The sequence below is a fragment of the Haliotis cracherodii genome, unplaced genomic scaffold (genome assembly GCF_022045235.1).
Source record: "Haliotis cracherodii isolate W230 unplaced genomic scaffold, xgHalCrac1.p SCAF_4, whole genome shotgun sequence".
In the NCBI taxonomy this organism is placed as follows: Eukaryota; Metazoa; Mollusca; class Gastropoda; order Lepetellida; family Haliotidae; genus Haliotis; species Haliotis cracherodii.
The window spans coordinates 64,540,020-64,566,623 of record NW_027266297.1 but is presented as its reverse complement, the minus strand read 5'-3'; the positions used below and the strand labels follow the sequence as shown (position 1 = coordinate 64,566,623).

Here is a 26,604-nt window from a genome sequence, read left to right as displayed (position 1 = left end):
CTTTGTTTTTAAACTTGTATTTGGGACAGTGACAGAGTGCTTTTTGGCCAGAATTCTACAACAGTATTGTCTCACAGTAGGCTCACTAGCCAACAATGATTTCGAAAATTAATAGAGGTTGACTTATCCATTTAAAACCTAATGATAACTGTACGAATATGAGTAATTATTTTGAACGTCTCGATGCTTAAACAGTGCTTCCAGCTCGCTACAGTCTAGATGGATTGTATTACTGGCACAGTTTCCACTCAAGTAGCTATTTCTGGATAGGTCTGATATAATACTAGCTGCGTGGAACCCGTCTCACTCACTCATTAGTCAAAACATAGGTGTCAGTGTTTTCTTTAACCTTGTCAACAATGTATCTTTCACAATGAAATTTCTCATGGAGTGGAAAGTCAGCAGACAAGGGCAATGAAAACATGAATCAGGTATTTCCCCCACATCAAAACTATCTAGTGATTGCATGGTTTGGTTGTAAGGAATGTTCCAGGAACAAAACTATCCTACGTTTACTGGGTAGGTTTTCCATTATCACACTGGATGGCGAGGTTTTGTGAGAATGTTTTTGTTTACCCATAAGACGAGGACAGGAAAGCATGAGCAAGTATGGTGCTTTAATTGCACCTGTTCAAATAAGGTATATTGTATTTCCACGTGGGCATTCCATAAGCAAACTTAACAAAATATTCATGGGCTGAGCAACACAATAGGTGTCGACATTTCTTACTTATGGGTTGGTTGTTTGTCTATGTAGCCTTGCAAAGGCCTTTAAATCGAGGTTAAAGAACGATCGTGGCATCTGAAAAGTGGTCTCTTGCAGCTCGTTATATTTTGTTTTTGTTATAAGCGGGTATTCATTCGTTGTTTTCTCCGAGAACTGTGGCCAGGTATTGGCAGTGACTGATGGTTGGACTGCTGCTGAATGTCTGCAGAAAACAGTCGTGGAGTTTATTGTTTGTCGTAGGCAAATACGTTGACAGTAATGGTTATTTAAATTCATTGATTTATCTTGTACCAGGTCATTACCCAGTCATGATTACTTTGCTTTACCGATAGCGGGGCCTTATTGATCTGTGTAATGGTGATTAAGATATTGTAAAGCAATTTAAGGTTTTCAATTATTTAAACATGAGTTTGAAGCATTTCAGCTCATATGCTATGTCAAGAGATCCAGCTTTACAGAAGCTTTGTTCAAGAGTGAAATTGTGTTATTTATTTAAATCTTTTCACGTTCAAAGCAAGCCGCTATGAATCATTTGATTTATGTGAACAGGAATTATGTCACAATTGGTCTTTTGTTTCTTAATCACATGGATCAAAGATTCCACTGTGTATAGGTCAAGGTGTTTCAATCAAACACTCATTGCAATTTGTTACAGTTTGATATCTCCTAAGAAACTGCATTGTTCAGATATGTTACAGAGCTTCAAGTGTGAAATGAAATGTACCATGGCAACATTATTGATAATTCTTTCTTGATAATTACTTGACCATGCTTCAAAAATCAATGCGCGATTTATTTTGACACAGAGCCCTATATTGAATATTCCTGTTCAAGAGCTATTATTCTGCCATGTGTGCGTTTATTGCTGTAAGATAGCGTGATAGATGAAATGACATTAGGAAGGATGATGCCACAAAAGTGTCCTTTTGAAGTCCGAGTCGCTTGTTTTATAAATAGAGACCTGTTTGTGTTGTTTGCTTGTGTTATTGTTCAAACACTCCCTGAAGATGCAGCCACAGTGATGCAAGTTTGCTTTTGACATGAAGAGTTTCATGGTTTTTTAACGGGTTGTTGTGTTGAGTTTTTGTGCTATTGTCACGATTGTTCATACATTCCCTGAAGAGCTTATTGAAACCAGACAGGGATAGTCTCTGTCTACAGATTGTCTGTGCTATCACAAGATTTTTGTTTTGTTTAAGCCATAGTCAGCAATATTCCAATCCAAATTTGTTGCAATAGAAATAGAAAACTAGGATCGCATTCTTTGTTGCCTCTTATGACAAGCAATAGAATACTGGTAATTTCATCTTCCTGAGGCAAGGGAGTTAACTATAAAAGTCCCGTTTCCACCCTTGCACTTCTAGGCTGGAATGTCTTGGCTCAATCGTAGCACCACCACCTGATGTCGATTTTGTTATGCGATTTTGATTGGACTATGCATAGACTTGCTAGTCCAGACAAAATATAACTCCTTAATTCCAGCCTAGTTCAGCAAGGGTGGAAACTTAACTTTTACAGTCAGATAACTCCCTTGCCTTGGGAAGATGTGGGAACTATACACAGATCAGTCTGAGGGTTGTATCAAGACATTCTCTTTTAAAACTTAATAATTCACCATTACTTATGAGGCCTAGAACAATTACTTTAATGTTATGATTTGAGGACTTCTGACAAACTGTTTTCATTTTTTCAGTTCGAGGGCTGTAACAAAGCATTCTCTCGCCTCGAGAACTTGAAGATACATCTGAGATCGCACACAGGGGAACGTCCATACCTCTGCCAACACTCCGGCTGTACGAAGGCCTTCAGCAACTCCTCCGACCGAGCCAAACATCAGCGTACACATCTTGACACGGTAGGTGCTGGCAGGAGCCTTTTCCTGCATAAATGTTAAAGTATTGGATTTATGATCGTCTAAGTGCTACGATCACTTTGTGGAATGAGCACCAGGCATGTATCTAGACCTGCTTTATTAACATAATTTGGCAGGAAATGTCAGGCAAAATTTTCAAATTGGAATGAAAGAGTTCCCAATTCCTGTTGTTGTAGTGATAAGGCTGTACTTAAAGAAAAGTCCATGGATGTGTAGTAATTCTGTCCTCATTTGCAAGTCTAGATATGTGGACAGTTCTCCTAAGGACTCCAGTCTCTCATAGGGACAACTTGTTTACATATTCTAGAAAATATGATTTAAACTAATAATTATACCCCCGTTTGCGAAGTAAATCAGGGGTATATAGCATTCCGTCTGTCCGTCCTTCCATCCGAGCTTTTGTATGAGCTTTTGTACGGCCCATAACTTTTTAACCATGCACCCTAGCCTCACCAAACTTGCTACACACATTTACCACAATGAGTACTTGTGCCTTTTGCTAGTTTGAAGATTCTGAACTTTTTAATTTTTGCGGTTTCCATGTACCCATTAAGAAACATCAAGAATGTATGTTGTGCTAAGCATTGATTATCCCACACTAGATTGAAATATATTTGGAAAAACATGTGTTCATTTCAAACATAATGCATCCTCATGGGGTTACAAAGGAAAGGGCAGTTCCTCTGACTTAAAGCAACAGGTATATTTCATTAATTAACAAACTATTTACTATTTGTTGTTGATCAGCGGGGATAACGGGGATATGTGAGCTTTGCTCACTTCTTTCTTGTTATACCTTAGAGACTTGTACAAGTCTATGGTTGACACTACTGCTGTGTTGTTGATAGAAAGCTTTGCTCATGTTGGTGTAGTGAGTGAGTGAGTGAGTATGGTTTTACGGCACTTTTAGCAATATTCCAGCAATATCACGACAGAGGACAACGGAAAATGGGATTCACATATTGTACTCACGTGGTGAATCGAACCCTGGTCTTTAATGTGACAAGCCAACGCTTTAGCCATAAGGCTACCCTACCGCCCCTTATGTTGGATGTAAGCCAATAGTAAGATTGTATATAAACGACAAGAGCCAATCAAACAGCATGTTTTACCTGTCAGATACTGCAACAAAGCTCCCAACTGCCATACTCTTTTCTCTGTGCTATAATATGAGAATATAATGAAGGTCCAGCACTTTGTGTGGGAGCTTGCTTTATTTAAAAAAAATCCAATTTTAAACAAAATAACAATTTGTTCACAGTTTGTGTGGCAAGGGACCTTGATTGTGAACACTTGATTTATCCACCTAGGCCCACTTGCACAAAACGATCTTAGTGCTAAGACTTTTGTAAGCCTATGTAAAAGTATGGGAGTTAAGATCATCTTAGCGCTAAGATCGCTTTGTGCAAGTGGGCCCTGGTTCCTAGTAACCCTCGTGCTTCTTAATAGAGCTGGCTGTGACATGCATAAGATGGGTACAATGACGGCCGAATACAAAAAGTGGAGCTGCCAGCAAAACATACTTTATGTAATGAAGGGATTTATCTTGAATTTCAAACTAAGTGCCTGTTTCAAGGAACTTGGGACAAACACATTATTTTGTCCAAAGTTGGGAATGTTCTGAAAGTTCTGATTTTCTTAAATTCAGTGGTATTTAAAGATTGAATCTAAAGCTGTTTACTCTTTTTAGGCCTTGTTAAAATGAAAGACAAGTCATGCTTGCCAAGCCTTGTCATTAGTTTTGATAACATTTGTTGTCTTGTTTTTTTTAATGATATTTGATGTAGACACAAACTCACCGAAGTGGTAAACGTCTGAGACCTGCATCTCTTCGGGCTTTCCTCCCACATTAAGCCGACACGCCTTGGTATAACTGGAACACTGTTTAAAGAAGCGTTAAACCCAACTCACTCACTCACTCACTTTCAGAGCAAATGATAACAGCCAGTCCTGCAACTTGTGCTTTGAGAATGCCCCTCTGTGGTGCGGCAATATAATGCAATATGAATGGCCTTATTTCTATCAACTCTAAGAGAACATCAGCCTCTGAGAACACCTAGAAGCATCCCTGGTTGTTGTTCATAGTATCAACCACCAGTTTGTCTGGTTCAGACTTATCATCTCCCTAGCCTCTGTGTTAAGCTGACTCACATAAAGGTCCAGCTGTGAATGTGTATAATCAATAATGACACAATAAATCCCCCATAATGTACCATGATTTGACTGAACAGAGCAAATATTGTGTGCTGAAACAATTATATGTTTGATTACAACTCTAAATTGGATTGCCATCCAGATAATTTGAATGTGTATCAAGGGCATTCTATTCAACTTTTGCTAGGGACTAATATAGTCATCTTTAGTCAAAGGTGTGGTCCTTATCAAATGTTGAGTAGTATGTTATATCCCTCTATTGTACAGTATTGAGGAGGGGTTGGTGGGATAGCCTAGTGGTTAAAGCACTCATTCGTCACACCAAAGACTTGGGTTCGATTCTCCACATGGGTGTAGGGCGGTCAGGTAGCCTTCTGGTTAAAGCGTTCGCTCGTCACGCTGAAGACCCGGGTTCGATTCCCGACATGGGTACAATGTGTGAAGCCCATTTCTGGTGTCCCCCGCCGTGATATTGCTGGAATATTGCTAAAAGTGGCGTAAAATCAAACTCACTCACTCCACATGGGTGTGGTGTTCCTTGCCGTCATATTGCTGGATATTGCTAAAAGCGGCGTAAAACAATACTCTCTCAGTATTGAGGCGGGTCGTTGGTGTTAGCGTGTTCAGTTCTGTTCAGCTCCTGACATGCAGAACATTGAGAGAGGGGTAGAGGCATGACAGACACCGTCATATATATAACAGGATTGGTGTTAATGCAACGGCGCTGATCTCACGGTGATAACACAGTGATTGCACAGTGATTGCAGTCTTCAGAATATGTGTCTCTTTGATGAAGACTACAAAGTCAGGGAGCAATGGCTATGTATACACTTCAAGAGTGCTGGGTAGAACATGTTCTGTAATCACAGCTTGTGCCACTTTATTGTGTACGTGACCTCAAGGGTCAGAGGTTAAACAGAGATGCTATGCTTCAGTGAGTTGGCTTTGAATTGGATCTGTCACAAAATAAGTTCCCATCACATGTGATAGCTAGGCTTAAACATGTTCGTGTTTTCAACTTAAACTCAGACAAGTTTTGATGTGAGAACAGAGCTATAAATCTCTCAGACACTTATGCTATGACGCAAACTGCCATGTGTTTTCAGTAAGGGTTTCCGAACTACAAAGTCTTTGAACGTGTAGTTTCTTGTGTATGTTTTTTTGGGTCTGAAATAGTTATTCATACATGTCTAATAGATTTGTTCAGCAGAGTATGTAGCCGAAGGATTGTAAACACATAAATCAGTGTTTTCATTGGGAGTCGGCTTACAGATTCAGTTCACGGAACAAGGTCGTGTTGGTGGGTAATTGATGACTACAATTCAATGCTACCTCCAGATACACAAGTAGATAGTTATATACCTAGGCCATTGGTTATTCCAAGCACCTGTTTGCTGTGTAACTGAAATAGGCTTCATTGCAAAAACAACTTTTGTAAATGACATTGTATGTATATTTACAGAATTATGTACATATTGGAACATATTATGCTACAACTTATAGCTGTTTACTTTGTATTGCAAGTAGTGTTCAGGGGCATTTAGCTGTGTGATATATGCATACACTGTTTGAAGGGCAAGAAGCCCTGAAACTGTTTATGTATAGTAAAGAAGTTATCCTTAGTACTCCTTGTCTAATTCAAATGCAGTTTTAAAAAAACCATTAGAATATGAATCATTTTTTATTTTGAAATCTATGTTCGGAACAGTATTTGTTTTTGCTTGTATTCACTGTTCCCAATCTGACAGCTGGGTTTGACACCACTTTAAAAAGTATATAGGTAGATGTTTCAGTTATATGAAGGTGTTGACAAGTGCCAGTGGGATATAGATCTCACACATATTGGAATAAGCTGAGGCTAAAAGCAGTAGTCTTCATTATTAGATAACAGTAATGAAGGCAAACCAGCAGGATATTGTAAGTCACAAAAAGAAAATGAAAATTCTTAACTATTTAGTTTTTCACAGAAAGACCAGGCCACATTTATTACTTGTTTTATGGACATTTCTTTTTTAAATGTCTAGATGCAGGAGCGGAAAAAGCAGGGAATAAGTTGTGTTTTTCTTCAGCCACGTGAACTGTTTCTAGAGAGAGAGAGAAATGTGGGGTTCTTCATAAAGATGTTGACATCCCTCAATTCTCTCTCTTACATGAATCACTTCTAAATGCCATTGAAAGATTTGTTTCTATCTGAACATTTTCAAGAGCACTGCACGGCAGAATCTACAGGGTTATGACAAAACAATTGACCTCGACAAGGTTGAAGAAAATATGGCAACAAAAACTATCTAATAGTACGAAAACAACCTGAACATTGTTCAATAGTCTAATAGTTTCGCCATTATGAGTATTCCAGCGACGGGGTGAAGAAACACTCAAGTTGATTGGCTGTTGGTAAAGAATAAGCCAATAGATGATGACCTAAAAAAATATTACCATATGAAAATAGAGCCTTCACTACATTAATTTTCAAAATATGATTTGTTTTTGCAGATGTTCAATTAATTGATTTATTGCATGCAATACTTGTTTTTGTCAGAAACCGTACGCCTGTCAGTACCCAGCCTGCAACAAGCGGTACACGGACCCCAGCTCGCTCCGCAAACATGTCAAGAATCACAGTCAAAAGGACCAGCAACAGCAGCAGAAGAAGAAGGTAAACTCATTCCCTTGGTCAATGTTCTCACCTAGGCTATAAAAGAAAATAGTCTTGGTTCTCAGGCACCGCGCGCATCATCATAAAGTCTGCCATATGTTTCGTTTTTAATTTCCATTTTAAAAAAGATATAAAAAACCTAATACTGTATTCGACGTAATAAGCACCTCGCTTTAAGAAGCGCCCACTGCGATGTTTGCTAATGTATTGGCTAGTGAACAATCCCAATCAGCACCCTTCCGATTGATTAATGTACACAAGACTCATTTATTCGTGTATAATATGTATGTTATATGCACCCTTAATAATAGGAAATTAAATTCTGGAAAAATATATCTGTCGTATATAAACATTTCATGCTGTGAGCATAAACCACGAAATTTATCTTTCAACTCCACCTTTTTTTATCCAATTTTATCTTTTTTTCCACCAAAATGATATTCTAATAAGAGCCGCCCAAATTCTAATTTTGAGAACTTGCTTTACTGCGCATCTCGTGTTATGGAAATAGTAATGTTTATTTCGGGAGGCTCTTTCCCAGGTTGATAGTACACAGCTGTTTATTTGGTAACATACTAGTTTGAACAAGCGCAAAAAGAAAAAAACACCGTCCGCCCACTCTATATTTTCAAAGTCATTGCCTGAGAACCAATTCTTTTATTTTTTTAAGCCTTACCAGTATTCTTTGTCATTGAGAGATTTTCTCAGGCATTCTTTGTCATTGAAAATTTTTAGATAGCCCACAGACACACTTATTACTCAGAAAGTGTGCACTTAGCCCATAGACGTACACGTATGACTGGGATTCCATTGGGATTTTTGGTTGGGATCCCATGCCCATCCCAGTGTGATTCCACACATCCCTGTTTATTTTTTTTTTATAAATTTAGGAATCACTAAAAGCATTAAGTGTAACTTAGTTTTCAGATAACCAGTCAGTAAAATTATTTTTTTTCAAGAGATTGGGTACATGAATTAATCTGCTTTTGTTTTGTGTGAAATATTCAAGAAACAAATTAACATGCCTTTACAAACTGTATCACACATACAGATAAACATACATAAAAATAGTACTTTTCAGGAGCACTATCAACATTGTACATAGAGAGACTATCAGATGTCTCATGAGGTGAACTGACTGATCTCAAGGTCGTGACCATTTCTGTTGACTATGTTAGTCATAGAATCCACAAAAACTTTAAAAACACTGCAATTACCTAGACCAGGTCAGCTCAAGAACTGAAATCTATTTTTCTCCTCCAGAGGCAAGTCGACTAGGACAAATGTACACAACAAATGTCCACAATTGCCTAACTGGACTATCGATAACTAGATGGCATCCATTTTAAAGGGGGAGGTTACTCTAATTTCAAAATTAATGGGTATTTTCATATTATTCAGTGGTAGGTTAGAGACGTCTTGTTAAATATGCTAAAAATTCCGAAAGACCAATGAGTTTAGTTCCGACAAAGAAATGTTTATCTTTGTGTCATTATCCTACTGTAGAGTTATAAGCTGAAGTAGACTAAGGAATGAAAAGGTAGACATCAACTTCAACTTCATAAATATACTTTTATAGCAATGTTTCTTTAGTTTTGCTTAGCAATGGTATAAGTAAGCATCTATCCTGAAACGTCGCTATTAAAGTATATTAATGAAGTTGTGTAAAAAAACTGAGTCTACTTTGTCATTCATCAACTTCTAAGAAATTGCACCAAACAATTTAAAGAATAATAATATAAAAACGAAATTACATCCCTGTAGGATCCCACACACAAGTAATGCCAGTGAGATGGGATCCCAACTGGCAAATACCATATCCCACTAGGATGAAGTAATGCCATCGGGATTTTGACATCCCACTGGGATCCAAGTGACATTTTCACGAGGGATTGACCCAATAGACGTTCCCTGTTCGAACATGACAGCTAGGAGTCTGTTCTCACCTTCTTTCTAACCAATATGTTCTGCTCTGTCATGCAGTCAGCATGTGTTCAGTGTTCTTTTATCCAGGTGTATATGGTACTTCTATTTAGATGCTTGTAAATCATTAAGATGTTTGTGCTTACACATAATTACTTTGTAATGATTATTTCATTGGTCACAAGTGGGATGCAGAGAATGGAAGTGAAAGTTGCCAGTCTTTGCTAAGTTCTGAAAAGTTATGTTAGAGCCCAATGAAAATGTCCACAGAAGCCTGTTGGAAGTCTGTCAACCATTGATGTTTGCTGAAATGCTTCAACATGGTGAACCTTGAAATGTGGGGCGCATACGTGCTGCACGAAAGTTCAATTGTTCACTTGACTTAATGCCAAACACGAATATATTGTCCAATATTTGTATCCAATGTATTATCTTGCAATATGGAAAGATTTGTGGATATTTACAACCAGACGAAAATGGGACTCTAGGTAATCTCAGCTTTTCTATTTTAGTCCAGAAGTAATCTGTGGCTATCAATCCTAGATGTGGCACAGATAGGGAAATTGTTGTGTAGGCTTTGTCTTAGATCAGCCAGCAGAGGTTTTGTCCTATGTAATGTGTGTCATTCTGGGGACAGTTAGTCATCAGTCTGCATCTTGATTAACAGCTTAGATTTGGATGTAGGATCAGACGGTAGGGATTATTTCATTGGTCCAGAGCCAATCTTTGGTTCTTGTATTGTCCAGCAAGGATTTGTTTGGCTCTTGTATTTGACGATAGGGATTGGTTTGGCTCTTGGATTGGTCTGTAGGGATTGGTCTGGCTCTTGTATTGGACGATAGGGATTGGTCTGGCTCTTGGATTGGTCTGGCTCTTGTATTGGACGATAGGGATTGGTCTGGCTCTTGGATTGGTCTGTAGGGATTGGTCTGGCTCTTGTATTGGACGATAGGGATTGGTCTGGCTCTTGGATTGGTCTGTAGGGATTGGTCTGGCTCTTGTATTGGTCTGTAGGGATTGGTCTGGCTCTTGTATTGGGTGATAGGGATCTCTTTGTCTCTTGGAATGGTATGTAGGGAATGGTCTGGCTCTTGTCTTGGCCAGTAGGGATCTCTTTGTCTCTTGGATTGGTCTGTAGGGATTGGTTTGGCTCTTGGATTGGCCAATAGGGATTGGTCAGGCTCTTGGATTGGCCAGTATGGGTTGGTTGGCTCTTTGAGTGACCAATAGGGATTGGTTTGGCTCTTGAAGTGACCAATAGGGATTGGTTTGACTCTTGGAGTGACCAATAGGGATTGGTTTGGCTCTTGAAGTGACCAATAGGGATTGGTTTGGCTCTTGGAGTGACCAATAGGGATTGGTTTGACTCTTGGAGTGACCAATAGGGATTGGTTTGGCTCTTGGAGTGACCAATAGGGATTGGTTTGGCTCTTGAAGTGACCAATAGGGATTGGTTTGGCTATTGGAGTGACCAATAGGGATTGGTTTGGCTCTTGGAGTGACCAATAGGGATTGGTTTAGCTTCTGAATCAGCCAACATAGGTAGAATTGACTTTTGGTTGGACAATGAAATTGGTTTGGCTCTTGGATCAGCCAGTAGGGATTGGTTTGGCTATTGGACCGACCTGTAAGTTTAGGTTAGGTTCTAATGGAATGTGACAACAGGGGTAGGTTTTACGTTTGGATCAGCCAACGGGAATAGGTTTTATTGTTGGATCAGCAACCAGGGGTAGAGTTGGCTCTTGGGTCAGCATACCATGGTAGAGTTGACAAGAAGACAGCTCTGACACGTACCACCTGTAGAACAACTACTTAATATGTAATAAATAGTTATATGGGTATTACAGGTAGTGTTATGTACAGCATTGTGCTGTTCTAGTGAGCTTAACCGTGTTTACCCTCTGTCAAATATCTTGATGCTACGGAACTTGAGAGGGCTTATAGTATGAGTCATTGCACAAGTGTGTCTTGCTCCGTCATCCACTAGGACTTGCTTTGGTGATATAAGATTTATGACCTGGACAGAGCCATACTGGCACCAGTATGATTACAACTGACAGAACTTCAAAAGATACAATGGTTGAATGTAATCACTTTTAGATGTGGTATTGTATGTAACCATTGTTGAACTTTTAAGAGATATATGTGTGTCTAGGTTCTATTCAAGGTGACATTTATGAAAATATCAAAGAGAAATCAACTTTATTGTCACGTAGTCTTCAAACATTTTATGTGTTCCTTAAAACACTGGTTTAAGTTGTCAAGAATATACCTTTGCCAGTGGCAGAGCTGCTGTGGTGAGATGCCAACTTCTCAGTTTATATAACAATTTGGAGTTATCAGTTCTCAAAGATAATTTCAAAAGCAATTTTATTCTTTATATGCGTTATATTATTATTTTTAAGACTTATATCCAAAGTACATATATCTACTAGTTCTGACAATCAGAAGATTGCAATACTCCTATTGAAAAAGCAGCTTTTATCTAAATCATTAAATGGATGTCTTTAAACACCTGAAGTCATCACTGATTTTCCGTGATCCATTCCTATAATTTTCACCGCTATTTTGCATTTTGCACCCAATGGAATCTGTGCGTCGGAAAATCGAGACTGGTTATTCTCTGGCGTTGGTGTTTTATTATTGATTGCATGGAAAATAACGTGGTTGGCAGAGTGAGCAATGCTCCACACAATCAGGGTATGATGACGTACGGTCAGCATGGTCATACACGGTCATACGCTGTCACCATCTGATCATCATCCTCAGCTCTTACTCAAGCATGGAGTGTTGTGGACCTATTCTCCATGGAACTTCCGAAGGGTGAGGTGAGGTGAGGTGAAATGGGGTTTAACGTCGCGTCCAAGATTATTGCACTTATATAGCGACTTGCATGCACGTGTGTGTGTGTGTGTGGCTGCTTGTACTAGTCCGGACTGATGCCGATTTATAGTGCTAGCTCACTGAGATACCATGCCGCAGTTTAACATGAATACCCCACTCAGACACAGTATACTGACTCCGAGCCGACCAGTCCTTGTCTTAGCCCCTTAATGCCGAGCGCCAGACAGGTTAACAACAAGTACCATCTTTTAACGTCTTTTGGTATGACGCAGTCGGGGATCGAACTTCAGACCTTCCGCTCTCAGGGCGGACGCTCTACCACTAGACCACGGAGGCGGTCAACTTCTGAAGGGGGTGTAAATGGAAACTTGTTCTGATTGTTTAATTGGAGAGAGCAAATGTATGTCCCAGAAGAGAGAGTGTATTTTGCTTCGTTTGTGAATGTCATGACGGACACCTCTGTCAGTTCAGTAATACACACGACTGCCTAGCTCATGTTAGTATTCACACATGCAGGAGGAGAAATGGCCGGGCTATCTCAGGTTGAAATCTTCACTTACAGGTGCTTGAGTTGGGGACACTAGGGAGAGTAGGGTTTCACGCTGTGCTAGGAATCAAAGACGGCAATAGTCAATAGGAGGGGAATTATGAATTAATGAGGTTGTTTAGGCTAACCTAGGTGCCACCTACCCAACATGGAGCCTTTCTCCCATGTTTTTCTACACTTGTACATGTTTTCATCCATACCAAGGGTGTTTTCTCAACTCAAACAACCTGATTGAATGCTGAATAAGGAAAGTCTAGCAGGCTAATAAATGCATGTTTGGTAGCCAAGTGGCTTGGCTGTTAAATTATCTATTTTATAGTGGTATGTTTTCTTGATACTTCATTTTTTTATTATCCTTTTCTTCCTTTATTTGTTTTTTTAATGTTGATAAAATCAGTGTGTGTCTTGAATGTTATCTTTGGAATCTGTTTTGTTGATTGGGATGTTTTTAGTTCTGTTGAACTAGTAGACGTGTATATAAAGCCTGATGTTCTATCAAGGATATGATATTACTTAGATATGTAACTGGCAAGACAAACAAGTAGCTCTTCACTAGTACTGTAGTGAAACAAAGGTTACGGAATAACAATGACTTAAAAACCAGTCATGACAAACATATGACTAAAAGTTAAAATTAGATTCAGGAATATTACCAACCAGTGCCGTAGCCAGCCGGGGGGCAGTTGCCCCTCCTAGATTTTTATAGAAAACAGCAGTTTTATTTGAATCATGAAAATACAAGTTGGGGACAAGTGATACTTGTACAAATATTTGCCCCCCCCTGTCAAAAAAAGTTAACTACAGCCTTGCCAACTGGTGTATATGTGGTATAATTTTGGCAAGTGTCACTGAAATATGTAATACATGAAGTTGCTTCATGCTGATTGGTTAATTCATGCCAATTATTTTGATTGTTTGTAACATGGCCCACAGCAGTGTGACATCATGTTGCAAATTATTGTGGAAAATTGAAAATGTTGTCCTTGTTTGACATTACTGAAGGTTTCATGTGACTTTTGTCCAACAATAGAGGAACTCACAGCTCATGTATTATAGTTTATTGGCAATCCCAAACTTTCTACAGTTTCCTTAAAAAATATTATGGATTAAATGGTGTTTATGAATATTGCTGATGTAAACAATAGAAAATAACAGGTCATGAGACAAGGTCCTAACTGACACATTTGCGGTGAGTGAGTGAGTGAGTTGGGTTTTATTCCCCTTTTGGCATTACAAACAGGTTGATAACACCGATCTACAGGTAAGAAGTCACTAACACAAAGCATAATTCCAATCACTGATCTCGGGATCAGTGTCTCATATGACAGAACATAATTTCTGCCTGTCATTGGACATTGGCAGTTACACATATATAACCTCCATCAAAGTCACGTAGATGTCCGTGTACAGATGTTATAAATACCTATAACTTGTTGGAGAAAGAGACTTGTCCATGATTCTTGTGAATCGTAACCACAATGAGATGGCAAAGAATTCCCATTAGAGATTTAAATACGCATTTAGTGGTCTCTTGACATGCCCAGGATTCCAAGTCAAATATACAGTTTAAATTGATTCTTCTTTCACACAATACTGTGGAGTGGCCGCATGGTGACCCTCGTATGTTTGTAAATGACGACAAGCCATGGATGACATATTAGCAAGACACTGAAAAATGTTTATGAGGCATTTGCGCCGGAGAGGCCAGCAACACGATATGGTAGGATGGCTTAAAGAGGTGGTATGTGTTTATGGATGGTAAGTATGTGTGAATAATGTAAACACCGGATTGTGTAATGTCTGACATGAAGGACCCATGTCTAACCAGTGAGGTCAGCAGTTGGTCTCAGTGTGATCATGTCGTCCTGAGGTTCCAAAGTGGGGTTAATAAGTTTGGTTAAAAAGTCAAGCCCCACCAACCCTGCTTTCTTGGTGAGGGACCAGTCATTTAATACAGGGGTGGATGGGTGTTGCACTAATGTAGTGCAGATAATGACCCTCCCCTTATGCTCGTCATAGTTTTGGATGACCCTCCCCATGTCCTTGTACATTTTTTTCAAGATCCTCCCCAAAAATGTCTCCTATTTTTTATGGCTCTGTGATATTTTTTCGTGACCCTCCCCTCGTTCCCTCTGACTGACCCACCCCTAAAATAAAGTCTGGACCCTAAATTTACAATTATCTTTTAGCAAACTTTTAGCGAGTGACTGAACAGGACTTATGTTATTGCAAGTCATGTCAAAGTTTAGTTTTGGAGGCTGTCGACCACATTGCATGAGTATGGTGCAGACATACCAAGGTTCATGATAACCAACAATCAGCAGATCCTGCTCCTTGGTATGACACGAGACCATTGAGTTGCCCATGCCTCTTGACCTCTGTAGAATGGAACAAGAGGTACCTGAAAGTTGCTGCCTCTTGGCTGCAGTTATGTCTCACTGTTCATGACATCACCAAGAGCGTTGGTGTGATGGGTTTTCACACGACCCCGATCCGATACATATCACGATGCTTGTATGTCCTCATATCTGTGGTTCGTAAGCCATCTTTTTCATAGACAGGATAGTCAAATATCTGGCACTCTGACGGTTTACAGTTGGCAGTGTCAAGTATGGTGCAGCGGATGAAAACATTTACATTTTCCCTACTAATTAGTGTTTGGTGTATCAGGCATTAAAGTAAACATTTAAGGTATGAATCAATATTTTATACTTAGTGTGCAACTGTGGTCGATACTTGTATTGGGAAGTAGAATATTGCGATCCTCCGATGCATCCTTGTATCATCCCCACACCAGTTAGTAACAGCAAAGATGAGCTACTTTTGGATGATGCAACATATCTATACCAAAACATTGCATCAGAATAGAATAAAGACTCTCTCTTGCCCTACAATGGTAGAAGTATCTATACTGAAATATTGCGTCACAATAGATAATAGAATAAAGAAGTCATTCGGAAAAATATCTTGTCTTTACTGCAAAAAAATAGTTTGTTGGCTGTCATAGATAAAATAAATGACTCCAATGTATTTGCATGTCCATGAGCATGAAGACACATGTCAATAGTGTCTTCCTTACAACTGTTGCTACTCATTAGCTTAATGCTGATACAGTAAACTGTCAGCGTAACTGAAGCTCAACAAGTCTATCACTGGTTATTAACATCACCCTGTTTTATTCAAATACTTGGAATATCCTGTCTTTAGAAAGGAATAAATACCATTAGGCAGTTAGTTTGTAATGAAACGGGCAGAGCAGATCTCCTCATTTCAACTGTCTGGAATTATTTGTACAAACCGAAACGCTGACGTTTATTTCTCGTGCTTGACAAGGCCTCCTTAACAAGTCAGCAGGTTGAAGTCACATACATGTTGAAGGTAACCCAACCTGATGCTCTTCCTGGAACCTTCCTTTTATTACAAGGTGTGGAGAAGTTTTTACCTGAAGGTGTATTTTTAGATTTTTCTAAGTAAAGCTACCTTGGGTTCTTTCCAGAGCAGAAATCACTGGTAATTAGTTGATGCTGTGGTTTGCCAACTCTAATATGTTAAACTGTCACTTGGATTGTTTTAGAGGAAAATGGCATAAAATACTGAGAAATTATATGTCGTTATTTCTCTTACCTGTAGTGAACTAATGTAAATGTTGTCTGAGAATATTTTATATTCAAGGTTTAACCGACAACTTTTATCGTTATGAATGAAAGCCTAATAATTTACTTTGGGAATGGTGATTGATATTTATGCCATGAGGATAATTTCTGTGTCTCTTTTAAAATATCACAGTTTGTGTGGAAGCGTTAAGCAGTGTTTTCTGATTTCTGTTTTTTTTCTAACCATGTTTTACTTGGCAAGGCTCCATCCAGGCAGAGAATGGCCAACCAAATAAATCACCCGGCCTTCATGCTCCTCATGAAAAGCAAAGTAAATAATAATGGCTCCAAAATTTATTAAGGAACTGGTGACTTTACTTAATTTGTGGTCGTGTTGCCACTCTGGAGCTGAGAGATCGCAAACTCTGGGTACCTGCTACAGTTATGAATTACTACAGCTGGACAAATGCCAAGATGGTAGGCGATGGCTCTCGACACTGGCTTGGGGGTTGCTGTTTGTCCCAAGGATTGCCTGCTTGATGGATGGTCAATTAAAGAATGGGGTCTTACCTTCTTGTACACAAGTGCTAAAGTGCCGAATGAGGGATTTATGATAAGTATTCATTAAAACCAAAGTCAGACTTGTCTGTTTTTTATTGCCTTAGATATACAGCTTCTTTGTGGCAATGTCTGTAAGACACACTCGTGGAAAAAGTCCTTGTTCATATATCAATGTACCACTAACTGCAAATTACTATTGTTTGATGCTATGGACCGTGTTAGAAGAATTGTCGACCCTTCAGTAAAGTACACAGCTGGACAATTTGTCAAGATAGCCCTTGCTGATGTCCAGTTGGGTGTTTATGCAAGTCAACAACAAAGGAAGAGTTTTGTATAAGTATCATGATATAACATTTATACTAAGTTTTCCTGTAATAATTAGATCCAGATCAAGTGCTTTTATGAGTTATCATGGTGTAATATTTATACATCATTTTATATTATTATAGTTTAGCAAGTAATACTTATTGTTAGGTAAAATGCATATATAAAATATCAGTAGTTTCAGTTATAGCTTTTTAGATAGATGCTAGCCTAAGGTAATGGGAGCGCATCTCCTAGACATACTATTCAATAAGACAAGTGTTGTGTCTACATAGTTAAATAGATTTGAAGCTTTTAGATAAATGCTAGCCTAAGGTATCAAGATCCCATTTCCCAGACAAAAGATATGTCTACATAGTCTTATAGATTGCCTTGAACTATTTTATTTAAGTAAATCTGTCATCACCTATATTAGAATAACATTCAGCAATTACTTCAATTAAGACTCATTAAGGATTAGCCCCCATACAAGCTCGTCTATAATGATACATGTACCATAATCTCTTTCCAAGCACCCAATAAATATGTCAACAAGATTAGTGCCAACAGGATTAAGTATTCACCTCTGTCTAGCACCTCTTCATTTAGTAAAGGGCACAACCCATCGTGTATCAACCAATCATATTCCTTTTTATTGTTCCAATTTTTGTTAAATACAGACTGAAGCAAAGTGTTAGGCAGAAGGGGTTTGACGCTCATACCAAGCAGATCTCTCTCTCACAGCCCAGAGGGTTGTACCGACTCTCTGTGGCACCCTCAGCTATTTTCTAAGATATTGTAAAATGTAAATTGTTAATTGTTCTTGTAAATAAAATTGTGATTAGTCTCCTGTTACTCCGACTCTTTGCTGACTAATTCCCCCAAGAAAACCAGCACGCCATTTGGAAGGTTTTTTTCAACCGAACAGAACCATAATAATTCCATGATATAAGTATAAGAGAACACACACACGGTATGATTCAGGCAGCACCTTAAACCACAACAGCTGGACAACTATCTGACCTACAGTGAACCTATCAAATTATATAATTGAAAAATCTTTGTACAATTTATGATACAGACCATCCATTTTTTATTTTCTAAAATCAGAGGCCCACTCACACAGGTGTAAGCTAAATAGAGAATCTCACCGAGTGTCTTTTAATATAAAATATGTGAACATGAGTTGATAAAAATGGAAAAACTCTCAGGCTTGCTGAGACGTTTTTCCACTTTTATCAATGAGTGGAGTTGAGTTTTTATGAATACTTGTGTCTTGAGCTTGTATACATTATTGAGTATACTAGATATACATTTGTGTGTGTATACTAGATATACATTGGTGTGTATACTTGATATACATTGGTGTGTAAACTAGATATACATTGGTGTGTAAACTAGATATACATTGGTGTGTATACTTGATATACATTGGTGTGTATACTAGATATACATTGGTGTGTAAACTAGATACACATTGGTGTGTAAACTAGATATACATTGGTGTGTATACTAGATATACATTGGTGTGTAAACTAGATATACATTGGTGTGTATACTAGATATACATATGTGTGTATACTAGATATACATTGGTGTGTATACTAGATATACATTGGTGTGTATACTAGATATACATTGGTGTGTAAACTAGATATACATTGGTGTGTAAACTAGATATACATTGGTGTGTATACTAGATATACATATGTGTGTATACTAGATATACATTGGTGTGTATACTAGATATACATTGGTGTGTATACTAGATATACATTGGTGTGTAAACTACATATACATTGGTGTGTAAACTAGATATACATTGGTGTGTATACTAGATATACATTGGTGTGTATACTATATATACATTGGTGTGTATACTAGATATATCTTTGGTCCTGAAGGGGCTCCAGGTCAGAATAGGTACCCAGTACCTCATATTTGTTGTAGAAGCTGACTAAAGATGTGGTGATCAGTCTCTGTGATTTGGTTGTTTGCGTGTCTTGAAACTCAATGGCTTAGATTGTTGTTTATAATTTTAGTCATGGGTTTGCCTGGTCCAAACTGCATTATTCATAGACTGCTACGATAATTGCTGATTGCTCACTCACTCACTCACTCACTCACTCACTCACTCACTCACTCACTCACTCATGTGTTTTTCTGTTCTTCCCCAGCTGAAGAAGGAGGCCGAGATGCCACCACCCGACCTCCTCAATGACTGCCTTTCCATCCAGCCACTGCGACCAGAGGGTTCTCCCATGGAGCACACAGACAGCGGGCTCGGACGCTCCCCCCACGCATCCATGCCAGGCACCGCATCAGACATGTACCCAAGTAAGAAACACATTACCCAAGGAAATCCCACAGCCCACAAGTACCCAAGTGAGTCCCGCCATCATATAGCTGTAATATTGTTGAGGGTTGCATTAACCGACAAACAAAAAAAAAAGTCACAACTCCATGGACTACATGTCAGTTGTCTAAGTCCTGATGTCAGCTGTTAAACAGATGCCTGACGGGTAACAAAGAAGGAATTGAGTGTTAATAGCAGGGTATATTGTCTATATCTACCATTATGTAACAGATGACAGCCTGTAGCATCACACACATTTAGAGGTGTGCGATATTACTGGTATACCACGATATGAAATACCAATGAATATGTACCACAATACATTTGGAAAATAACGATATATTGCATCTTTTCAAAATCATGCATATCATCTCTTTGGGACATTTTACGCTAGTGTCAATTCAAACGGAAATTAAGTAATTAGCAACTTTTCTGGATGGTCAAAACAGTGAAACTATTTGTGACAGTTTCCTGTATATGATGTGTCTATTACGCATGCTTTGTGACCATAGCAACAAAATATGAAGTTGTCGAAAACATGCAGGTTTTTTTTGTTGTTCAGGTTCATACAATTTACAGATGAAACAAGGCATTCAATATATTGTGGTACATATTGCAATACATGATTGATTATTGCAATGAATTGCAGTACCATATTCAGGCTAATACCCATCACTACACACATTTAAGGCTTGAGTGTTAATATCAACCCATGAGCACAGGTCTGGTGCTGACAAACCTAGAAACATAATCGGGGCAAACCGGGATTTGAACCATAATCATAGGTTTCTGGCGTGCCCAAGGGATGCAACTCGTGGTGCCTTAGACGACTGGGCCACCCGTGCCCCATAACAATTCAGAAAAGTTGTTACATTGTTAATATGTTGTCAAGAAACCTGTTTTTTGAAAAAAACATGTGAATACCAGACATCTTTGCTATTTTCTGTCCATTGACTAACTGTTGTAGATTGTTTTAGGATTAATTAAGCAGCATATAGTTCATTAAGTCCCTGTTTCCTCTTATCACATGACCAGCCAGTGATATATGACAAACATGACGATGGCCTCCTAACATTCCAACCTGAAGATCTTCCAGTGCTGACTCAAACACCCAGCTTTGCTAGTTAAGTCAGTCACCCTAAAACCCATCTAGCTTGTAATCTAATGTACAAACAACAGTTGAGCGTAGCTAGGATATACCTGTATTTGGTCAGAGCCGTGTCCCAGGTCTCAATGAGAACAATTGTCAGGGTAATGGAGAGACAGGTACATAATGACCGCTAAACACCACCTCAAGTCGAAGCTGTATGCACAGTGTAAGGTCGATGCCATTTGTCAGTCACGTAATATGGCAAATAGACAACTACCTGTCATATGTTAAACTTTCTCTTATCTCTCACAGGTAACGACGCTTCACTTTTCTACCATCTAAGCTGGAGATTTAGATAATACCCATGTCAGCCTTTGATAACTTGAAAACATGATTATATTTTTAGAATTATGATGTGAGAATAGCATGCTGAAAAGCAATATTTTATCACTGGAATATTGATTGACGAGAAAATATGGAATGTCAAATGCAGTTATTTGATTGGGGTGTATTGTTCCTTGAATGAGGTGTGACCCTAACTTTGATTGATCATGGCACCCTAGCTCTGCTTCAACAGAAATATTTCAGCTTGTTATGGTGTGTAGTTGACATGGCCAGGTTTAGTGCTATCTGCCACACAACTCATTGTCACTCTGTACTTTGTCTGCAGCCTTCCAAATTCATGCTAGCCTGAAATCACCAAATTGTGCAGAGGACTATTAATTATTCAGTGATGGTAGACCTCAATCACTAGTGCTATTTCAGGGCTGTAATTCTGAACCAGTTCTCAGGGTGTGATTTTACTACAAATCAGTACTGAGTACTAGCTACCAACATGGAGGACAAGTGAAATAGGTTTTGCTCTTGTCCTCTGGACAGTTAGTATTAAAAGATATTTCTAAGTTGTATCCGAGGAGTCCAAGTGTTGTGAGGCAGTCATTAAATAAAATTGACTGAGATTACTGCCATTGAAATGACTCACAAAATGGATAAGCCTTAACATTACATAGCGATGTAAGTTCATGTAATGATACAACAATCTCCGATACGATGGGTATCCCGGTACTTTGTTCCTGATATGATACGTATACATATGATACAAAAGGGTACAAAACACTAGTAACCAGGCTTTAAACTTCCGGAATATCTGGTCTGAATATATAAATGTGTCATTTCAATCAGTACCCCATTTCAGATAAAACTAGAGTTTCCACACCATTTAGCAAATGACTAGAACAGAGGCCTCTGATCGCTTTGAAGTTAAGAATATTAATTAAACATGAAAATATAAAATAAAATATGAATCTATACAGGACTATATGTGAAATACTTTAGTTAAGTGGGTATGGTGTTTCGTATCTGAGAATTATGTCACTGATGTATTATATCAGCATCTTTGTTGGATAACAATAGGTGATTATGATTGGCCACTCATGCAAACTCGTAATATGTTGTAAGTTGTGAATTAACAGTTGTGTAAGAGCTGGTTCGAGGATAATTCATTAGACAGCCTTTTATTTTACATTAATTACAACATAATATCCTGATTCTTCTCTAAGTAAATTTTGCTTCCAATTTATTTAGTATTCTTTTTTTGCCCCCCTGTCAAACATGACTATTTTCACCTGTAAAGATCCGGGGTAGATTAGGTCTTCAGTATCCAATGCTTGCCGTAAAAGGTGACTACGCTTGTTGTAAGAGGCGACTAACAGGTCGGGTGGTCAGGCTCGCTGACTTGGTTGATGCATGTCATCATATCCCAATTTCGTGGATCGATGCTCATGATGTCAATCACTGGATTGTCTGGTCCAGACTCGATTATTTACAGACCACCGTCATATGGCTGAAATATTATTGAGTGCAGCGTTAAACAACAACCTAACAAACAAAAACATGACCATTTTAGGGTCACTGCATCATTTCATTTTGGGTTAGGAAATTTAGACAAGGTACATGATAAGTGTTGCATGATGTTGAAAATTGCTGAGTTCACAGTTACAGGGCTTGATTTAGCTGTATAAAACAAGCACCAGAGCAACCTATTTTTAAAAAGTGCAGCCTTATTAAATATTTATGTCTACATGCACCAAGTACATGTAAAAAAATCAAATTTGTGACTGACTTACCCTGACTTTACCTTTAGGCAGATGGCAACTCTGTAAAAAAAACTTTTTTGCAGACTAATGAAAATAACAATTAATTTCTAACAATGTGTTAGGCTATGATTTAATTTGTTTCCTCACAAACATGTGTTGTGAAGCATACTTATACACACCTGTGTTGTGAAGTAAACTTATACACACCTATGCTTTGAAGCATTGTGAAGTATTCTAAGATACATGTGTTTTGAAGTATTCTGACACACCTGTTTTGAAGCATTGTGAAGTATTCTGAAACACGTGTTTGGTGCAGTATTTTGATGTACCTGTGGTGTGAAGTGTTGTGACACACCTGTGTTGTGAAGTGTTGTGACACACCTGTGTTGTGAAGTGTTGTGACACACCTGTGTTTTGTTCTGCAGGTATCAGCTTCTCCAGCACACATTCCAGTCGCTGCGGTACTGCCACGGGCGTCAGCAGCCACCAGTCCCCCGTCAGCATGCAAGGCAGTCCCATGAACACCGGCACTCTCAGCGTGGTCAATGAGGAGGACAGGTGAGGGCGGACAAAATATTCAGCGTCTTATCTTTAGGGGCTTTCATCACCTAGTGCCCTGTCTACTTTATTTTGTCTTCCATCAGTGGTGCAAAATAACATCAGTCAACCGTCCCTAGTCTCCAATCAGAAAACATAGCTCCATATCACATCTCGATTAATGGTGATTGTTATAGGTAGTATTACAGGTGGGTGGTACATGTAGTATTATAGGTGGGTGTTATAGGTAGTATTATAGGTAGGTGTTATAGGTGGTGGGTGGTACATGTAGTATTATAGGTGGGTGTTATAGGTAGTATTATAGGTAGGTGTTATAGGTAGTATTACAGGTGGGTGGTACATGTAGTATTATAGATGGGTGTTATAGGTAGTATTATAGGTAGGTGTTATAGGTAGTATTATAGGTAGGTGTTATAGGTAGTATTACAGGTGGGTGGTACATGTAGTATTATAGGTGGGTGTTATAGGTAGTATTATAGGTGGGTGTTATAGGTAGTATTATAGGTGGGTGTTATAGGTAGTATTATAGGTGGGTGTTATAGGTAGTATTACAGGTGGGTGGTACATGTATTATAGATGGGTGTTATAAGTAGTATTACAGACAGGTATTATAGGTGGGTGTTATAGGTAGTATTATAGGTGGGTGTTATGGGTAGTATTATAGGTGGGTGTTATAGGTAGTATTACAAGTAGGTGGTACATGTAGTATTATAGGTGGGCGTTATAAGTAGTATTACAGACAGGTATTACAGATGGGTGTTTTAGGTCTGGTGGAGACACATCGGTGTGACATGACCCCGGTGAGTGGGTGGAGCTTCCCGGTGTGAGGGGAAAGTGCATCCCTCTGTCAGCAAGGGGGAGAAAGAGGACCTACTCCCCTACTTTGAGACAGAAATAGCTGTTAGAGATAGACTGGTCTGAAATAGCCAGATCCCTAAGGGAACATGGATCCAGGATGAGCACGTCGTGTGTGTTGGCCAACATGTCCGCCCTGGGTACAAAGATAAAAAAATGTTATCACTCCGACTTTGAAGTAGAAATAGTTATTATGGCCTTGGGTTTCTATGCAGAATTTGCTTGAATAATCGGGAGCACTGACAATTTTTAGTGCCCTAAAGAATGCTTTTACATAAGATTTCATGAGTAGCTAATTGTTGTTTGTTTTGTTATGATGTGCACCCGTACATCGTGAGATAGATTAATGATACAGGAAGTTTTGTATTTGTGTATTGAGCCCCTTAACAATTCTGGGTCAGAATAGTTCAACAGCACCCCTTGATTGATGTGAGGGTCAACTAAAAAACGAATGTGTGGTCACAATATGTGACCTGGCTGATAGTATGGTATTGCACCTTAAGAGCGTGGATCGTTGCTCATGCTGTCAGTCACTGGTTTGCCTGTCCAGACAGGGACATATTTCAATATGATTTAATAGATACTTACATGTATCTATTTGTATCGCAAAGTGTATCATATGTATCAAATATTAAGATACATACCGTATATGACCATAGATAAGCCAGTCTCATATTCAAGCCACTTGACCCTAGAAGTCTGTATCAAAATGTTATGTCCGTAGGGCTGGGATGGGTAACCCAGGTACTCAGGTCGGGTGGGTATGGAGTAGGATCCTGGTACCCACATGACTACCCGGATCCATGTTACCTTCACATAGGCCAGTTCCTTTCTACAGAATCTGTTTTTCTGGTCCTCAAAATGTGGCTTTTCTAGAGTCAAATACGGTGGTATGTCATGACTTTGTTGCGCTGTTGCACATGGATGTACCCGTAAACAGTTTGTCAATGTACTGATTATAGTGTGTTTTTTATCTAATTATCTCATGTGTATCATTTCAGCATGGGTGGCTACTCTCCCGGCCCCTCCCAGGGCATGCTGAGTCCCCGGCCACTCCCACCCATCAGCCGACACGCCCCCAACATGCTGAACAATATGCAACCCAACCCCTACCCTGCCACATCCTACCAGGGCTACCCCCCATCCGGGAGCATGCAGGGTAAGTTTGCTACCCCTAGGAAGGCTGACACCTACTACCAGAGATACACCCCTGCCACCACCCACTCCCCACCCCCAGTGCAGGGTTAGTTTTCTACCCCCACGCTGACACATACAACCTGAGATCCACACACACACACACACACATACACACACAGAGGAGACACACACACACAGAGGAGACACACACACACACAGAGGAGACACACACACACACATACACACACAGAGGAGACACACACACACACACACACACACACACACACACACACACACACACAGAAGAGACAGACACACACACACACACACACACACACACACACACACACACACACACAGAAGACACACACACACACACACAGAAGACACACACACAGGAGACACACACGCACACACACACACACACAAACACTAGATTAAAGGTTAAAACTAAAGACAATAAACCAATAGAAGATTGAAAGACATGTTGCTGAGGAAACTTTATGACTTCTTAAAATAATGGCCTGATTTAATAGAAACATGATTTTAAGAAACTAATACTTTAGATGTTCACATGGCTTGTTTAAAAGACAAATACTGGTGGGAATAGAAGATTTGCAGCAACTATTCAGGAATGTCAGAATAGGCTTAATGTTTAGCAAATAGATTCAACACAAATGCTGTTCCTGTGTATATATATAGTGGTACCTTTTTTTGTTTGCAGACATGCCCAACCAGAGCGGGTACCCTCAGTACACTCAGCGGTTGCCGTTCGCCGGCGCCAACGCCTTCACCAACATCAACAGCTGCCGCATGGGAGCCATGCAGTCACAGCGTGTGTCCTTCCAGAACTTCACCGAGGAGCAGTTTGCCAACATGCCTGTGGACATGCAGAAGGCATTTGTCAGCCAACAGGGTGAGTTTTAAATCTTTGAAAGGCATTTAGAAAATATATATATAAGGAAGAGAATTTATGGATGTCAACTTCTTTATTATGAGGAACACAATGTTTTGGAGTTTATACTTACTCCTCCATCAGGTGAAGGAGAATATACTCCGAAACATTGTGTTCCTTATAATAAAGAAATTGACATCCATAAATTCTCTTCCTTGGATGAGTTTTGTTGTCAGTTCCCTGTGTCTGGATGCTCTTGTGAGAAGTGCTTTTAGAAGTGATAGCCTTTGGTTAAAAAAATGTCTCTTTTCAATCTCCTCTTGCTGTGTGGTAACGTCAGTTAACCTTGTCCAGGGATGACTTCTCACATGGTTGCAATGTGTCTGGTGTCCACTGATGTATAGAGATTTGGATGATTGTAGACACTTTCTTGATG

General features: G+C 39.2%; 1 protein-coding gene across 1 annotated transcript in view; it reads left to right on the top strand.

Annotated features, from left to right (window-relative positions):
- Positions 1-26,604, top strand: part of LOC139478209 (zinc finger protein GLIS3-like) — a 90,611-nt gene that overhangs the window by 60,985 nt on the left and 3,022 nt on the right. Inside the window, exons 4-9 of the mRNA XM_071260588.1 lie at positions 2,421-2,582; positions 7,294-7,410; positions 19,359-19,518; positions 23,149-23,281; positions 25,138-25,295; positions 25,998-26,189. Of these exons, the coding sequence (XP_071116689.1) occupies positions 2,421-2,582; positions 7,294-7,410; positions 19,359-19,518; positions 23,149-23,281; positions 25,138-25,295; positions 25,998-26,189 (922 nt within the window). The remainder of the gene's footprint in view (positions 1-2,420; positions 2,583-7,293; positions 7,411-19,358; positions 19,519-23,148; positions 23,282-25,137; positions 25,296-25,997; positions 26,190-26,604) is intronic.